General features: G+C 42.2%; 1 protein-coding gene across 2 annotated transcripts in view; it reads right to left on the bottom strand.

Annotated features, from left to right (window-relative positions):
• TIMM50 (translocase of inner mitochondrial membrane 50) overlaps window positions 1–19057 on the bottom strand; it is a 151961-nt gene that overhangs the window by 33138 nt on the left and 99766 nt on the right. For both annotated transcript variants that reach the window (XM_085888132.1, XM_085888134.1), the window contains exons 4-5: window positions 13152–13210; window positions 9779–9898 (exon numbers count right to left, since the gene is read on the bottom strand). In XM_085888132.1, the coding sequence (XP_085744258.1) occupies window positions 9779–9898; window positions 13152–13210 (179 nt within the window). The remainder of the gene's footprint in view (window positions 1–9778; window positions 9899–13151; window positions 13211–19057) is intronic.

The raw sequence follows: 19057 nt of genomic DNA on the forward strand, positions 1-19057 counted from the left end.
GTTCCCAATCATGAGGTCCTCATCATTCTTCTGATGATTTCTGTCAGAGAAGGGTACATTTACCAGAGCAACCGATGACACCGATGGTTTCAAAAACCGTACGAAGATATCTTTCAGAAGACCATTCAATTCTCCGTGCAGGAGATGAATACAGGGTTCGTCTCTTTGGAGCAGAAGATTCCCCTTCTCAAAAAGCTTGTTAGCATATCGAAGGAAGAAACGATAGAGTTTTGTTTGTGGAGACAAGAACATCCTGTTGACACGTTTTTCTCCTAGATTCCTGCACAGTGTTTGAGGAAGATGCGCTTTTAGTTGTAGAACTCGTAGTACACTTAGCCGCAGGGCGATCACACTTGCGTTTACTGCCAGCAGAAGAGGTCAGACTCGTAGTACCAGATCCAATTTTACGTTTGAGGAGAGAGCTTGAGGTAGGTGCAGCCAAGGAAGAAGACCTCTGATTCGAAGGTTTTGCTGAGCTTCTATCAAGTGATTTGGCAAAAGCAGAACTTAACTTGGGTCCTTCTTTGCCTGCAGATGGGACTATCACAGTCTTTCTCGACTCTGAAGGGATCTGCTTTGTAGATGAACGTGATGAAGGGCCGGTGATGCTACCTGCTCTCAGCATTGGTTTTGGTGCTGTCCCTGCTGTCTTCTTCGCAGCAGATACTGCAGTGGTAGTGGTGAATGCTGCTCCACTAGTGCTTGATCCTGCAGTGCCAGTACTGGCAGTAGATACAGTGCCGTCCTTCTTGCTCGTTGTTAGAGTCTTGGCTACAGTTGGTTGCATTTTTCTTCGTACTTCTTCTTTGAAGAAGAGGCGAAGTGGCTCCCACTGTTCAATCAGCCTGTCTAGGCACTGACCAAGGGACAGCCACCTTGTTGCGACATGCTTCAGAATCTTGTGTGTCGGGGCATCACAGAGTTCTTGCAGTGCTTTCACTCCTTTGACGCGTTTACTACTTTTGTCCAAGTAGTAGTAAATATCGATGAAAAAGTCATCTAATTCAATGGGGAAGGCCTGAGCCGCCTTCTTGGTCAGACAGCATCATATGGCAAGGGCATCCCATGATGTAGCACTCTGGATTTTGTTTGTGGATATAAGCAGCGACTCCTTTGTGCTTGCCCACCATGACAGAGGCATTATCAGCACAAAAGGAAACACAATTTCCCCACGGAATTTTCCTGTCACTGAACTCATGATCAAGCAGTTTGAAAATGTTTTCTCCAGTGGAATCTTGTTTGCACGCAGGCAAACTTAGCAAACCTTGCTTCACAATCCCAGCACTGTTGTCATAGTACGAAATCAGGACAGGATATAGCTGGGCCTCACCACTGTCATTGCTACCGTCTGTAGCTAGGCTAAATGGAGCTAGTCTAGCAATATCGGCAATAGATGAAGCAGTAACATTTGACAACTCACCAATTACACTGGTCAACAACAAATTTGTTGTCTGCATTTTTTAAGCTGATTTAGGACGAATCTGATGCGCTGAATCCAAAACTCACATTAGTTTTGTTCAATCAGGTCAAGTTTTTAGAGATATGGCCACATGTCGTTTTTTACATTTTTGTTCACATGTACGCATGTGTGGAGCATTTTAGAAGAAGTTGGTGGGGGTAAAATGTCATGTCAAATAATTGTTTTAATTGGAAATAATTATTTTAATGACAAGAAGTATTCAGGTACGATAGTTCTAGGTGATTATGTCGAAAAGGGATCAGTTTGAAGTCATAAAACCTCAAAATCTTCCAAAATTGGTGAGGCAAAGCATAAAGTTCGTGGATCAAAACTAAAGTTAATGGGGCAGATTTTGTAATAATGTGATACAAAAAAGTTGTATTTCTTGAAATAACGAACTCTGAAGAATGTACAATACCTACATGCGCCAATTTATGACATGCGCTTCTGCTCAAGCTTGGAGTGCCACAGTACGAACCCAAAGATTGGAGACTGTTCATTGACAGCAGCAAGCGATCACTGAAATGTGTTCTGCTACACAACGGCAACCAGTTTGCCTCTGTACCCATCGCTCACTCGACTACACTGAAGGAGAAGTATGAAGCGGTGAAGTACGTGCTGGAGAAAATTGGTTATGATCAGCATAAGTGGTTTATTTGTGTTGACCTGAAGATGGTGAACTTTTTGTTGGGACAACAGTCTGGCTTCACCAAGTACCCATGTTTTCTGTGCATGTGGGATAGTAGGGACCGTGCTCAGCATTACACGAAGAAGGACTGGCCTGTGCGGGAGGAATTGGTGCCATGCAAAGAAAGGAACGTCATCAACGACCCTCTGGTGGACAGAGACAGAATACTCTTCCCACCGCTGCACATCAAGCTCGGCTTTATCAAGCAGTTCACCAAGGCTCTGGACAAAGATGGTGACTGCTTCACTTACTTGTGCCAGGCTTTTCCAGGATTGACCATGGAGAAGTTGAAAGTTGGCATCTTTGATGGTTCTCAGATCCGTCAGCTCATCAGAGATCCAGAGTTCAAAAACTCAATGAACGAAGTGGAACTGGAAGCGTGGAAGACATTTGTTTTGGTAGTGAAGAACTTTCTTGGCAACAATAAGGCCAGAAACTACGCAGAACTTGTCAACAACATGCTGACTGCTTTCAGAAACCTGGGCTGCAACATGAGCATCAAGATGCACTACCTATTTTCACATATGAACCGGTTTCCTGAGAACCTGGGTTCAATGAGTGACGAGCAGGGGGAGAGATTCCATCAGGACATGAAGGAGATGGAGACCAGGTATCAGGGTCGCTGGGACGCAGTCATGATGGCTGACTACTGTTGGAATCTGAAGAGAGACCTCCCTGCCGCTGAACATTCCAGGAGTTCGAAGAAACGGAAGTTCAAGCCCTGAAGTTTGAACAGTGGTGACGCAACATGCAATTTACTTGTACTTACCTTTATCAATGCCCACCATTCAGATGACAGTAATCGATGTTTCTATCATGTAATCAATAAATGTTGTTGGCAAAACATTTTTTTTTTTCTTAAAAACATGTTTAGGATGATATGTGTTGACAAAAATCAGCTGATAATGCCACAAAAATGTAATTGATTTTGTCACAAGATCTGATTTTTTCAAATCAACTTAGCACAAAAACCTGACCTGATGGAGAGAAACGGATGCCATTTCCTGATTCAGCAGTGCCCGAATACCCTAATTCACTTGTAGAAATCTAGACAACATTCAGAAAGTAAAAATTTGTTGTCCTGTTTTTTTTTTTTCTTCTTTGTTCTTGTTCTTTTTTTTTTTTCTTTTTTTTTTCTTGCTTTTTGTTCTTGTTTTTTTTTTTTTTTTTTTTTTTTTTTTTGTTCTTGCACATCTTGCACATCTTGCAAGTTTTTGTTCTTGCACATCCATACTTTGAAGCAACTTTTGAATCTGGAAACATCTTTTGAAATAGAGGTCCAGCATGATCTGAGACTGATATGGGCAAGTTATGTCCCACAATAAATCCACGAAAGAGAAGTTCCGCTCGGGTAACATCCTCTTCCTCGCTTGTCCCTTGTTTGGTGAAATAATTCAGAAGTGTACCGGTACTCGTGCTCGAAGATCTCTCCTTTGCAATGTCTGTGTGCCGTTTGCTTCCAACGTGCTTCCGAATATCATCGCGACCTCCGTGCTCAACTGAAATATCAACGCTGCATACTGTACAATACGCATGATGAATTCCTCTTTCAGTCTTTCAAATACACGGGTATTGGAGAATGTATTCGGTCTTGTACTTCTGAGACCATTTCTTGGTCTTCGTAAGCTTCTTTTCTGCCATTTCGTAATCAACATCGAGGGCTTGAAGCATCGGTAACTTCGAAGTCGATGTTCCACAGCTGCAGCGCGACTCGTAGAACTCTAGCGGCTGTTAAATTAAACACCGCACGGTGGTCGCGACCGCCGGGCTGGTACGGGGCCCAGCTGCATACAGTGAGCGTATCGCATGCATATACACTGTGCATACATACCGCATGCACTGTATTGCACACATACCGCATGCATATACACTGTGCATACATACCGCATGCACTGTATTGCACACATACCGCATGCACTGTATTGCACACATACCGCATGCACTAAATCTCAGTGCATGATCGCATAAGCGAGATCCAGACCCAATGTTTCGCTGCTCCTCATTTGAATTTGCAATTTTTTACGTACAATTTGGAAGCAGCGAACGTTATGGAGTTACCACATGCTATACGTAGCAGACGATGCTTTTCATTCAATTCTCATACTAGTACATTCTGATTAGTGAACAGTGCAAAAATATCAAAATTTCGGGAGGATAAGGATAGTGATCGTAAGGGCGGGAGTTTGGGTGAATTTTCGGAAGCCTCCCGATGAAATCGGGAGGGTTGGCATTGCTGGGACCAGTACACTGGTACTCATTTCGCCGACCTCGGAAGGATGACAGGCTGAGTCAACCCCCTGGTGTTAATTCAGCAGCCAACGGGGCTTGAACTCAGGACACTGGGATCCCAAGCCACCATCCTAACCACTAAGCCAACACCAGGCTCAATTGACATAGAGGTTATATGGAACAATTTCCTTAACCGTAATCCCGAAATAATTACCACACACCACCCCCTATGGTGCATATAAAACAAGACATCCTTAAGCTGACATGTTCCTACTTATTACATCAAGATTGGCGAACGACCCGTACACGTACTATGCTACTCCATACATGGGAATATCTACCCCCCCCCCCCCCACAAACGTAACTATTGTCACAGTTCTGCGAACCGTCACTCCCCCAGCAATAGCAACCATCAAACAGTGGATCCCAAGGTAGAATATTTATTATTAAGTGTTCCAAAGCCCTTTCCCTATGTTTAGTGGGTTACAAATGGGATGTGTTGTGTCAGGTTCAAGTCGGTTTTTCCCCACTTTCTCCCAATTTTTCTGTCTTTTGCTTTCAAAACCACAATCAGGGGCACACGCCATGACCACCAATAAGCGAGACACCATGTGCACCGCTTCATTTGCATATACGTGCCAAAACCCGGTTCAAATCGCATGCCCAAACTCAACCGCCTTACCACCTCTAACCACACGACACTCACGACACCACTCTGGATAAAATCGTACACAAACTTTTATTACAAATTCATTTGAAAACCACCTCATAAAAGCTCACATTCCATCGCTTGCTCGCATCTCAACGCTCACTCGCTAGATTCTCCGAAGTTCAACCAACGTACTTCAACCACCCCGCTCCAACCACAAATTCCACAGCCACCTCCACGCCACAAGACTACAACATCCGCCTTTCAACCACCGTACATCAACCAACAATCTTCCATCTCAACGCTGATCTTCTACCAAATGCCATTCCCCCACCTCGAACACCGCTTCAGTCACCATCTCATCTACTTGCCTTTGATCGACGACAGCAACCACCATCGTGCCCGCTCAGAGCACCGCTTCGCTCCCGCTCGGGCCAAGCTTGTTGCCGTCTAGCGTAGTCTGCGTTGGGATTTATGTTATTCCTCACTGTCAACGGTAACCATCCTGCTGCCCAGGGACCATCCACGATACTCCAGGACGTTTGCACTGCCATTGAGGAGCGATGCATGTCACCCCCACATCAAGTCGGGAACTTCATTCCATGGCAAATCTCGAGGACGAATGAGACACTTTTGGCCTGGCGGGTGTGTGGAGGAAGTGACGCTGGCGAGGTCTGGAACCAACGAGGCCAACGCATTCTGAATGAGGTTGGCAAGCATTGGCCTTTGCGTGGCATGGCGGTGTCAAACAAGTTCAGCTCGGCTCAGCTCTGATGCTCTTTGTAAAATCTCTCTCCAGCATTGAACACTCTCTGGACAATCGTGCTCTGGTGTGCGAACTGAAGCTGCTTTCGGGGCTGGTCTCGAGGTGAAGTGACACGGGATGCAGCGGAATGCAGCATCCTAATAATCTGGCCATACAGTGACACCCCGCTATCCCCGTACCAGTTCTCCCTTGCCTTTCCCTCAGCGGGAGAGCACGGTTCCATCGGGCTGTGTCATAACTCACCTTTTTCTCATCTTTCTTTCTTGCTTATCTTCCCTTCCGGTGATTATGATTTGGCACCAATGTGATGTGGGCCTATAGAATCAGTCATCGGTTTAACTCTGCCGTGTGTCTTCTCTTTTGTATATAACTGCATTTCTTTTGCCACACATCATCCATCCTTGCTTTCCTTGCTGTAAATATTTTCTGTATTAAAACCTTTGCTTGCTTGTAAACATACCTTTAGATGATGTGTGGCAAAATAAATGCAGCTATATACAAAAGAGAAGACACACGGCAGAGTTAAACTGATGACTGATTCCATTGCTTGTACACATACCTTTCCTCGCCCTTTTAATAATAAATTGTTATGATTGTAAATGTACCCAGCTTGTGTCTTTTCCTCCATTGATCCAGCATGGTCCACGCGTAGTGTTAGCCGGGAAGATCTACCCCATTGATTGGCTCTCCACGTTAGTCGGTGCGTACTTGGCAGCTCCGCTCGGCTGCACCTGATCAGGAAAGATAAACTGCACCTCTTGCACCTCGGCTGCACCTCTGCATTTGTGTGCCGGTTTGAGACTCTCTCGCCACAATCTCTCCTCCCCCACGACCCCAGGCACTGATTCTACCATTCGGTGTGCGACTCTGCCTGGCACTGGCTGCAGCGATTCTCCACTCCCAATTTCTTCACTGGTGACCACCGACTGAGAGGCGAGCTTCTCTCAGGCTTTTAAATGCTCGGGAGATGCCTCCTGCGACAAGGTTCCCCCCTTCACTGCTGAAGGTCACACACTTTCTTCCACCATAATGATGCAGTGCATCATACATCGCACACATGGATCCATAATTTTGGCACAGTGCGTCAAATCTCCTACCCGATCAGTGAACTGACCATGCTGACTTCGTCGCACATCTGACCTCACAAACGCAGTCCCGCCAAGTTGGTCTTGCGGCCACATGGGGAAGTGAGAAAATACAATGGGGAGGGATAAAGAACATTAATTAAAGAGGGGGAAAAGGAGAAAAGAGACAGACATGGGAGTTAGGGCGACAATGAGCTCTCTGTACGCTCAATTGCGACGACGACGAGACTGGGCTGCCACAAAATGCCTCATGCTAATATTAACTACAAAATAACGAATTCGCCCCTTCATTTGAACCCAAAGTCATTTTCATAACAATATATACCGTACATTTATTGTCACTAAATATATACTAAAGCCTGGTGTTGGCGCAGTGGTTAGGGCAACGGCTTGGGATCCAAAAGGTCCTGAGTTCAAGCCCCGTTGGGCCACTGAATTAATACTCCAGGGGGTTGACTCAGCCTGTCATCCTTCCGAGGTCGGCGAAATGAGTACCAGTGTACTGGGCCGGTGTATACCCCGGTTAAAATAGGTGTACCATATCCCTGTGTCGTAAGAGGCGACCAGGGTTACGTCAGGAAGGGCATCCGGCGTAAAAACATGTGCCAAATCACTATGCGGATCATACGCATGATCCGCTGTGGCAACCCCCTAAAGGGAGCAGCCGAAAGAAGAAGATATACCGTACATTTATTGTGCACCGCTCCTTCCCAATTCCATATCCAGGTGATGCATGACATCATCGCCGGGCGCCGAAGGAAGGGAGTTCTCCATTTTTACATTTGTTACTTACGAAATCTAAAGATTTCGTAAGTATATTGATGACTTCCGTTTCTGTTTGTTTGTTTGTAGGCACGATAACTCGAGAATGGAAGAAGCTACCAATGTCAAATTAAACCACGTGATTCAGGAGGGTGATGGCTAGTGCTGATTAGATTTTGGTCAAAATCGGTCAAAGGTCAAGGTCACAGTGAGGTCAAACATAATTCCATAAATTCACGAAATTGAGATTTTTGCTTCGGTCGATGTTACGATTTTTGATGGTTTGGTACAGAATCATCGTAGAAACTTCTGGTTTGCGTCACTACCTTCTCTCGAGACAGCTTTTATTAGACAAGGTCAGAGGTCAAGTTGACGATTTCATAAGTACCAGTCTCTGACTGCTTGTTTTCTTGTTTGTCTGGGCGATATCTCAGAAGCTGAAATTTGGGGACAAAAGTGAAGATGTGCTTTGGCAAAAAGGTATATTTTGATTTATCCATCAATCAATTAATTAATTATTATCGATTTATTAATTACTTTATTTTCTTTCTCATCTGGGCAATATCTCATGCACCTTTTGAGCGAGGAAGCTGATACTTGGACATGACAGTGAACAAGTGATTTGGCTATAAAGGGTATTTTTGATTTATTGATTAATTAATTATTATTCGATTAAATAATGATTCATTTTTCGATGAATTACCTAATTTTCAAAAAGTTACATATTCGGATGAAACAGTGGTGGGTTTTGGTATACTCTAGCCAATTGATAAAGAAAATAATTATTTTACGATTATTATTTATTTATTTTAATTTTGTAATTAATCAATTATTGTACACCACTCCCTCCCAATTCCGTCTCCATGTACTGCAAGGCGGTAAGGCACCCCGGCAATGTCCCACGCTGGGGGATATGGTATTTATTTATTTCTTTGGCATGGGGACTGAGTACTTTGAACGTGCCTCTACTTGTTTCTTCCCTTATTAATCACATACGAGATAACCCGTGAACCCGTTGGGTTCCCATTGTGACAGCGGTTGATTTAAAAAATCATTTAAAAAAAAGAAAACGAAGATGGCTCGAGTGAACTTTTCCACTGAGGTTGTTTGCATTGATCAAATAATCCCGAAGAGTATTTGACTGAATCGGGAATTCATTTTTTAATAATTTTTTTGTTGCCCGATTTGAACGAAACTTGATATTGCGCATCAATGTGAAGAAAAAAAAAACAGAGAAAAGAAAGTCGAATAAATTATTGTGCGTAATCTTCGAAACAATTTTATTTATTAACGAACACGGAAGTATTAGATCAAAATGGCGATGTTTATTTTATGCTTAAAAATAAATCGTTCTTTGGCTCTACTAAATGTTTGAGATTTGAAAATAAATCATTTCAAGAAAAAAAAAAAAGATAGCTCCAGCAAACTATACCGCTGAGGTTGTTTGCGTTGATCAAATTCTCCCGAAGAGTACTTGATTGAATCGGGAATTGATTTTTTTGAATTTTTTTTCCTTGCCCGATTTGAACGAAACTTGATACTGCACACCGCTGGAGAATGGTGAGTAATGTGGCCCTAAATTATTTGCACTATCGTGTACCGTTTTGGCTGTATTTCGGGAACATACATACATACATAATGAGAGTTTTAGTAATATATAATATTGATACATCCCTGTATGTTGAGAAAAAAACCCGTTGCCACGTCTTGGACTATTGCAAGTATATTGTGCATGTAACTCTTTGAGCGCCACTCATGACTTTATTTGGCACTGATGTTAAAAGTAAAATATACACCAGGACGAGGAAAGAAACGAAGTTGGCAATGAGATCACCGATTTGTGACCTATGATCTTTCCTTCCATTTCATTAAAACTCAAGACCAGGTACACTACTAAACAACTGATGACAATGGACAAGCGATCACAGTGTATGACTGGCACTTCATATCCTTGCTGGATTTTAGCGTAAACTGTCATTGTGGGTGTCATTAGTAATTGTGCAAGCAGTGTGCTAACTGAGACTGACTAAAATTGAGTGGACATTTTCAAGCATTGTTGATCTTGTGCTTTTATGGTTAACAAGCCTGCAGTGTGTGTACACCATCATTTTGAAGTGATTCAGTTGAAAGCAACACTCACCGACCATTCTGGATGGAGGAGGATCCCCGTGAGCTCGATCGCGAGTGTGTAAGGTGGTTGGTAGTATGGCTCATTCAGGGGTTCCGGTAGCAGTTTTAGGCTCGTTGGCTCAATGATCATCTAGCAAAAATGTCACAAACACATGAAGCTTGCTTGAGGAGCCTAATTTTCCATCTCATGCCAGTAGCGATAGCAGAAAAAAAAAACTAGAAGGGCACTTGGTGGCACACATACCGACGCCATGCAATGCCTGATCCACCAGATCATATCAGGCCCAATAAATCTTTCAGATATCATGTTAGGTATCGTTTTTGGCGCTATCTCTCAATGGTGGAGAATCACTTAAAAAGTTAAATAACTCTCGTATCCGGATCCGGATTTGGATCTTCACCAAAATCAAATCAATTTGTCCTTATCATAGACCCAACCTGTCCACCAAGTTTCATCCGAATCTGTCCAAACTTTTTGAGATATCGTGATATATATATATGTATATATATATATATATATATATATATGTATATATATATATATATATATATATATATATATATATGTATATATATATATATATATATATATATATATATATATATATATATATATATATATATATATATATGTATGTAATCAGTTTCGTCCTATCTCTCAATGGTGAAGAATAACTTTCGAAAATTCTAGTAGCCAGATCTGGATCCATCCACAACTTTTTGAGATATCCTGAACTCAGACAGACAAACAGACAGACAGGGGTGAAAGCAAAATCTCCTTCCACCTTTGGTGACGGAGGTAACAATAAGTTAAAGTGCAAAATATTCAAGTCATCAAATTCACACAATACGTATGTATAATCTAATTTTTTTTCTGGCTCTTTTTTAACCACTCACTCACTCATATAAATGTTGAGTACTTTATAGGGAGACAAGAAAGCTGAAATTTTGCATATTGATGGAACGTGACCAATCTTCCAGGAAAAAAAATGAAGAAATCACAACTGTCTGCAAACAAAAATATGCGAAAACAAAAGTCGGCCTATGTTGCCTCCTCTACTCACAGAGGGTCACGTGACAGGAGACAATGGCACATCACGTGATCTTGCCTGAGCACATTCACTCACGCGTGTTTCTAGTCGAGGTACATTGAGCTGCAGGTTAAAAAAAATACCCTTCTGCCAACGCAGAGGTAAACAGAGCTGCAGTGAAAAAAACTAACATTCTCTCAATCCAGATGTACATAGGGCTGCGGTGTTTCTACCAAGTCCAAAGTTCGACACAGTCCATATCTCTGCGGCTTAATGTCCGTCTCAAATGTATTGGTATCATAACTATAATGTACAAAAATCAGTAAAAGGTTTTGAAAGAAACACCAGGTGCAGAATTTGTCCCAATTTTTTGGTGCAAAAACACAAAACCAAAACAAGAGAACATAGTGCAGGATTATCACATGGTAAATTTTTTTTTGTTGTTAATGATTCAGGTCAGGTATGGGAGCATGTGCCAGAACAGCACGTCGCTGCGTCCACTTTCCGCCGGTACTCCAGGGGCCTCCGTCTGGCCATCCCCCAGGCAGATGCCAGGCCCATCCCCATCTCCTTGAGATGATGGTCAACCTGTTGCAACCATGAGGCACGTGGTCGACCCACTGGCCTCCTCCACTCATGAGACTCCCTCGCTGAGAGAATCTGGTGAGCAGGATCAGAGTCAGGAAAACGAGCCACATGTCCATACAGCCTTATATGTATGGACATACAGGTATGTCCATACCTTCACATGCTTCAAGTTGTTGTCTTAGGGTGTTTATGAGCTTAAAGGCAGTGGAGATCCAAAACCTTGAGCAGGATCGTTTTACCCTTTTCCAATAAACCTGCAAGATATGGTACGGTGACCAAAGCTTTTTTTCTTGGTCGACTTGAATGATGTACTGTCATTGTACTAGTCGTACTGCTACACAAACCAATACCTCCAGTTCGACTCGCCGCCCATTAATTCACAAGCTTTCAGTGATTCGGACCCTCATTCATCGAGTTGATTTTATTGTTATTTATCCAAAGGAACATTGCGAAGGAGAAAAAAATATCAGACAAGCGCTCCAAAAGTGGAGTTCCCCTGATGGCTTTTCTGAAAGCTGAACGACCGAAATATGCACAATGACAGTCCATCATTCAAGTCAGCCAAGACAAAAATAAATAAATAAATAAATAAATAAATAAGAGGTTTGGTCACCATACCATTGGTTGCAGACTTCACTGGACAAGGTAAAACGATCCATCTCATGGTTTGGGATCTCCACTCTACCTTCAAGCCCCAAAACACCCTTCATGAACTAGTGCATGTGAAGGATCAGCTCCCATCCCTTCCCACCAAAGGATAAGAAACACAATGTAGTCCATGGTCTAAGATTCAATCAGGTGGACTGCAAAGAGTACTACAATGGGGAGACTTAACAGCCACTGAAAACATGGATGGTATCGCAGGCTGAGACCCACAGAAAGCGATTAAGTGGTGTATTCTCATCCACAGACACTAGTTCATGAAAATTAATTTATAACGATGATTAGGTCTTGTTTTACTGCCTGCATGCAGAAGGCCATACTTTTAGCAGCAAAGATGTGGTGATATTGGACAGAGAATAAAATAAGTGCTTCAGGCATGGATTAAAGGAACGTATTTGTGAAAGAGTGGCGGCACAGACGATAAACGAGAAAAGAGGTCTCTGCTCGAATTTATCACACGGGTGGGACCGGGGACACTTGGGATGTTCCTCGTCATCTGTGAACGGAAGCAAAAGTCATGTGACACTCAACACGTGACATTCGCCGTCAATGATCATCACATGACACCCTTACACAACATACAAGAGGAGTGGCCAATTCAACTCGGGCCGTTACCAGCTTAAGCCGATTGGCTAATCAGTGCAAGATCGCATTTTGAGCGATTTATTTCCAATGCTTGATCCCATCTCTTATTGAATTACATCTTACCGGATGAATCGTCACTTTGAAAAATTTATTGGGGGGTAATGTTCATCTTCCACGACAGTTCTCCGAAACTTGACCAAAACTTAGATTTCTTTATGTATAAAAAATATAGAGGAACTGACAACATTCTAAAACAGCCCTTGAAATAAACAGTGGGATGAATGTTTGACGAAGTTTAAAGAGTTCTCGGAACGGCGTGTTCACCAACACCCGAGAGCGACAGCGGTTTGTTTGTTTTTATAAAACAAATTTGATCATTATAAAAATTTGCAATTCTCCTTGTTGCGTATTCTCCAGTATTCATTGTCTGCCATCGCACGTTTCTAGAATGCTGGTTTGTAATTACACCAGATATGGGGGAACAGTAGCGAGATGGGCAAAACAAAGGACCCTTGCCTGTCGGTAGTCTTTGAAGTACTTCCATGATCGTTTAAGATGCTGCACCACATTTACTTCTGCACGCAAAAAAAAAACAAGAAAAAGATACAACATTATTGCACACAGTCGAAGTGAACCAAGTTCATCATTTTCTGAATACTAGAACCTTGACAGGACCAGAGTTGCATTCAGCTTCATTCAACAGCAGCATAGACATTTCAAACATGGTAGAAGGGACTTTTTTTGCATATGTGGGGAAAAAAAACAATTACAAATAATTAAAAATCCATTTAAATGTTCCATATTGAAAATCCATCCATCCATCCATCGGGATCATACTCTGTGCAGAGCGTTGGTTCTGCCTAAGCAGTCTCCTTGGCTATTGGGCACAATCCTGGACGAGTCGCCACTCCGACACAGTATACCAGCATGCTGGCACTCATTTTGCCGACCTCGGAAGGATGACAGGCCGAGTTAACCCCACCTGGTATTAATTTAACAGCTGAACGGGATTTGAACTCAGGACCTGAGGATCCCAAGCCCACCACCCTAACCATTAAGCCAACACCAGGCATATATTGAAAATCATGGACTATTAATTAGCCTAAACTGCTCATGAAAGGCCAGAAGAGGATATTGTAATCAATGTGTTAGTGAGTGAGTGAGTGAGTGAGTGAGTGACGCAAACTTGAATATTGCTCCCTCAAGTGGCCTTAAGCACTTGTGTCAGTAATCCATCGGGACCATACTCTGTCGAGAGTGTCGATGCTGCCAAAGCAGTCTCCTGGGCTGTTGGACACAATCCTGGATGCGTCGCCACTCCGACGCAGGATATTCAAACGTTCAATCATCCCAGCAAGCTGGTACTCATTTTGCCGACCTCGGAAGGACGACGGGCTGAGTCAACCCCACCTGGTATTAATTCAACGGTCAGCGGGATTTGAACTCAGGACCCTAGGATCCCAAACCGGCCACCCTGCCTCACCATTAAGCCAACACACTGCTTAGTGTGTAACCATTACAATTTTATATCTAATTCAACCACAAGTCGACTTGTACAAGTATCTTTCATGTGGATAACATCAAAGTTATCCACACCCCTACCCGAGCGTGTCTAAGCCCACACTGCCCATGGTTCGAGGTATGCTGCAATGCCTATGGGCTCGATTAGCATACCTAAACTGCCTTAGGCACGGTTAAACAAGGTTGTCCAATTTGACCACGAGTTGATTTTGTACCTTGAATGTGCATAATGCCAAAGTAAGAGACCAAGAGACCCATGTATTATAACTTGTGTGCATGTCTGTGCGTCTGCAAGCTGTTGTCAAGAGCCATACTTTTCTTCTCGTTACTCCTCAAGGAGATTTGTCTGTATGACGGGAATCCTACTAGTTCATGAAAATTAATTTATAACGATGATTAGGTCTTGTTTTACTGCCTGCATGCAGAAGGTTAAACAAATAGGTGCTGCCTCCAGATTTAATGTCGCAGCTCCAGGGAGAGCATCGTTTTCATTGCAAGCTCATGATGCCAAGTTAATTAAGGGCCAGGTTTCCAAGAAACATTTTCTGCAGTGTGGAGGTGGGAACATGTTATCCAGCACACGAGCCGTCAAGAATCACAGCGTGAAGTTTTCTGCACAAAGGTGCTGGGTTGTGACAAGGTTTCACTTGGGAATGAAGGCTGGAAATTGAAGCAGGGTGTCAATAGCTAGAGGTGGCACGGTGAGAGACCAAAATGCATGGAGTTTGTGTTCAGAGGTTCCAAGATTATCGAAAACACGTGATTATGAGAACCGCTTGGTGTGAATAGGCGTGTCGGTGTGGGAACGTGTACACCATTGTTAACGGTGTGGTATTGGGAGGGAAAGAAGAATTCCCTGTGGATTTCTATTACCTGTTGCATTGCACCAAACTAATGACAAAAAATAGTGGCAATTCCCCCGACCACTCACCTGGTAGCATCTGGATAAGATAACCAGGTAAACACTGGAAGGCATGAATGACCCACAAAATATGTAACGGAGAAGAAAGTAAATACCAATGGGTTTTTTTCAATGCCGTGAACAAACCTTGTTACATCACGGGTGATAAAGATTGTGGTCAAGTTTCATCAAAACTGTGAAGCCTGGTGTTGGCCGAGTGGTGAGGGTGGTTGGCTTGGGATATTAGGGTTCTGAGTGCAAGCCCCGTTGGCCGCTGAATTAATACACCAGGAGGTTGACTCAGCCTGTCATCCTTCCGAGGTCGGCAAAATGAGCACCAGTGTACTGGTTAGGGGGACACTGCATCAGCGGCATAGCTGCGTCCAAACCAATGATGCAACCAGCAGATAGAGAGAGAGAGGCTATAGGGGCACGGCATCAGCGGCATAGACGCGCCCCAACAAAATGATTGATACCCTGCAGCCAAGCTGCCATATGCAAGAATAAGAATATCAAAATTGTGCGTGTCATTTTGGAAAAGAAAGCAAATACATATTTTGGGGGGCAACCCGCGGTTACACCCGCTCGACCCATATCCTAATAATGTCATGAACAAACTTTGGTACATCACGGGTGATGAAGGTTATGGTAAGGTTTCATCAGCATTGCATGTGTAGTTTCTGAGATTAAAGCAAATACTGTACATACATATTTCAGGGGGCAACTCCGTAGACCCAGTTTGGGCCCGATATTTTTAAATTCCATGAACAAACTTTGGTACATACACGGTGATAAAGGTTGTGATAAAGTTTCATCAAAACCGTACGCGTAGTTTCAGAGAAGTTGCAAGTATTTGTGGACGGACAGACGGACAGATGGACAACATGCCATCCCATAAGCTCCCCGGAACTAAGTCCCAGGTGAGCTGAAAACATACATCAGCAAACAAGATACGTAAAAAAAATGTTTAAAATAATAATTGAAGTCGAGAGTTCATCGAACATGATACCCCAAGCAGTGTTACTTCAATGTTAATAAAATAATGATTTTAACGATCGTAAAGATTTCAACGAAAATCCTAAAGTTTAGCGCTATTGAAGTAATGCAGAAGCGGTCCTGAATATCACCCTTATACACCACCCCAATGAACCTTTTTAAATTGAACTACTGTACTGCAAAACTGGAGGGTTTTGGAAGTATTGACAGGACATTTGTGTTCTACATTCTTCAAGTATATAATTAAATTCAAATAAAATAAAGATTGTAAAAGTCAAATAAATAAATTAATAAATTCCAGTTTTACCGCCATTTTCCCAGTGTCCATTACAACACCGTACCTTGCGCATTACATCAGTTATTCGTGTTTGTCGTACGTGTCCATTATGACATCATTTAAAACAGTTGCTTTCCTGTTTGTAAAGATTTTCAATTTTGTTTGAATGGCAAACAGGTAAATAGAGTAAAAATAAATAAATTATCTCACTCCTCTCTGCGCATGTGCGATCAAGACGAATTCTGAGTCAACGTACGGTAAAACGAAAGACTCGACTTCCTATTAATGTTCAAAATATAACATTCAATTTAAATAAGCTGTTCCTCGATCATAAACCGATAAAAGACATACAGACTGACGGACAGACCTGAATCGATTGCTTTACCCCACTTTTCGCTTCTTGTGTGTGGGGTAAATATGTCAGGACCCACAAAAACAGATCAATTACCAGAAGCTAGTTATAAATACAACGTGAAAATAACATCGGTTATCCATTATTTGTAGGCAAGCAAGATGCAGAAAGCACGGTGTTGAGGACTACAACTGACAACAAACATTGTATTTCTGAGCTCGTCATTCTTTCTTTCATAAATAATTCATTCATCCATCGTATCATTGTCATCTCTGTTGTTTCCATGATCCTTACATCTTCGATCCACAGTGTCCACGTCGTTTCACTTAAATACATCAACACAGGTCTAAAACAGGTTTACTAAACTCGAACCTTTACAGATCATGGAATATTTATGTGCTTCATGAAAGATGTCCACCTATTCCAAGCCAATTATATTCTCAATCTTACTACTAATTGTGCTGCTTGTGATGCTTCTACGATGTCTCCAAGGTGACAAACTTTTGAGATTCTCAAAATTGAATTTTGAGTTCACATCTTTTCTTTCTTTTTTTTTTGTTCTTTGGCTTTCTCTTGAAATTATTGATCGTTACATCTTTTACATGTGAAAATTCCATTAAATTTTGTCACCAAATTTCCAGCGATAGCACAGCACCTCTTGTGACACCGTCTTACAGCACTGCCCACATCGAGATGGATTCCTTTAAACTCCTTTTCTACATATTGAACATGGCCACCGTCTGCTTTCTTTCCTTTCTCCTTCGCCGTTCACCATGACCTTTCTTATATTAATGTTCATGCATACACCAGTCTTCTCTATTAAACTTTCCCATCTCTTCCTTAAATACCTCGTTTGCTTCTTTTTCACTTTCAGCATTCACTACAAACTAACTAAACAAGCACACAATAACTGGCATGGGAATCACAACCTTTCATTCTTCATAAATTCTCCTATCACTATGAAAAACAGTGGTGGACTTAAAACAGGATTCCTATGTAATCCTACCTCGACTTCAAACATTTTAGTGTATCCCAAATTTGTCTATCCCAGAGTTCTTAATTTATTTTATACCTTCCATTTCATACCTTCCCATGACTAATTTTACCATTTCTTCCGGGAGGAATTGCCTTCTGAGAGCCCATTCAATTGCTCCTGGTACTCGATCAGAGCTTTCTCTTGGTCAACGAAAACATAACCTGGTGTTGGCTTTGCGGTTAGGGTGGTGGGCTTGGGATCTTAGGATCCTGAGTTTGAGCCCCGTTGTCTGCTAAATTAACACCAGGTGGGGTTGATTCAGCCTATCATCCTTACGATGACGGCAAAATGAGTACCAGTGTATTGGTGTAGGGGCACAGCATCAGCGGCATAGTCGCACCTCAACAAAATAATACCTCCCCAGCAGCCAAGCTGCCATGAAGAAGAACAAGAACAAGAAGAATAAGAACAAGAAGAACAAGAAGAATAAGAACAAGAAGAAGAATAACAACAAGAAGAAGAACAAGAAGAAGAACAAGAAGAAGAACAAGAACAAGAACAAGAAGAAGAACAAGAACAAGAACAAGAAGAAGAACAAGAACAAGAACAAGAAGAAGAAGAAGAAGAAGATAGTTTCCTTTTCTTTGCCAAACACTTCTCTCAGCTTTGCCTCAAAATAAAAAGTACCTTCTGTTGTTGACCTTCCTAGAATAAAGCCAAACTAGTTGTCTGTATTTACCATTTTCCTAGTTCTCTTTTAACCACCTTTTCAAAAACTTTCAATGCCTGCTCAATTAGTTTAACTCCTCCAAGATGAAAGTAATAAAGGGTCTCCCTCAATCTTGAACAATAGTGGGGCAGCTTAGCTAAATATAGCATAACAATTGTGCAATTTGTGAGGAAAGCACCAAATTTGGCACACTAGTCGCCTAACATATTATGAACAGATTTGGATATTGGGCCATCTCAAATTCAGCCGCTGATGGCTGTGGCAGCCATTTTCCACTGCCATCAAAAATTTTGAGATGGCCCAATATCCAAATCTGTTCATAATATGTTGGGCTACTCGTGTGCCAAATTTGGTGCTTTCCTCACAAAATGCACAATTGTTATGCTAAGTTGCCCCACTACAATGGCAAAGCAGTGCTACTTGCCCAATCTTCAGTGATGCTCCTCCTTCTCAGATGTTTCCACAAAACTTCGTCATCAATTTCATTCCTACATCTGTCCTACCTCTATTATTTCGATTATGAATCCAGTTGGACTTGCTGTCTGTTTTGTTTTGTTTTGTTTTTTTGTTTACAAGATCGAAGGCTCAGAGTGGAGCTGCCACACACACAGGAAAAAAAAAATCCCAAATAATATATTTTCTGTTGTTTTTGCATCTCTAAGCTTCCGA

The sequence above is a fragment of the Eptatretus burgeri genome, chromosome 7 (genome assembly GCF_056783735.1).
Source record: "Eptatretus burgeri isolate ZD-2024b chromosome 7, Ebu_testis_v1, whole genome shotgun sequence".
Taxonomy (NCBI): Eukaryota; Metazoa; Chordata; class Myxini; order Myxiniformes; family Myxinidae; genus Eptatretus; species Eptatretus burgeri.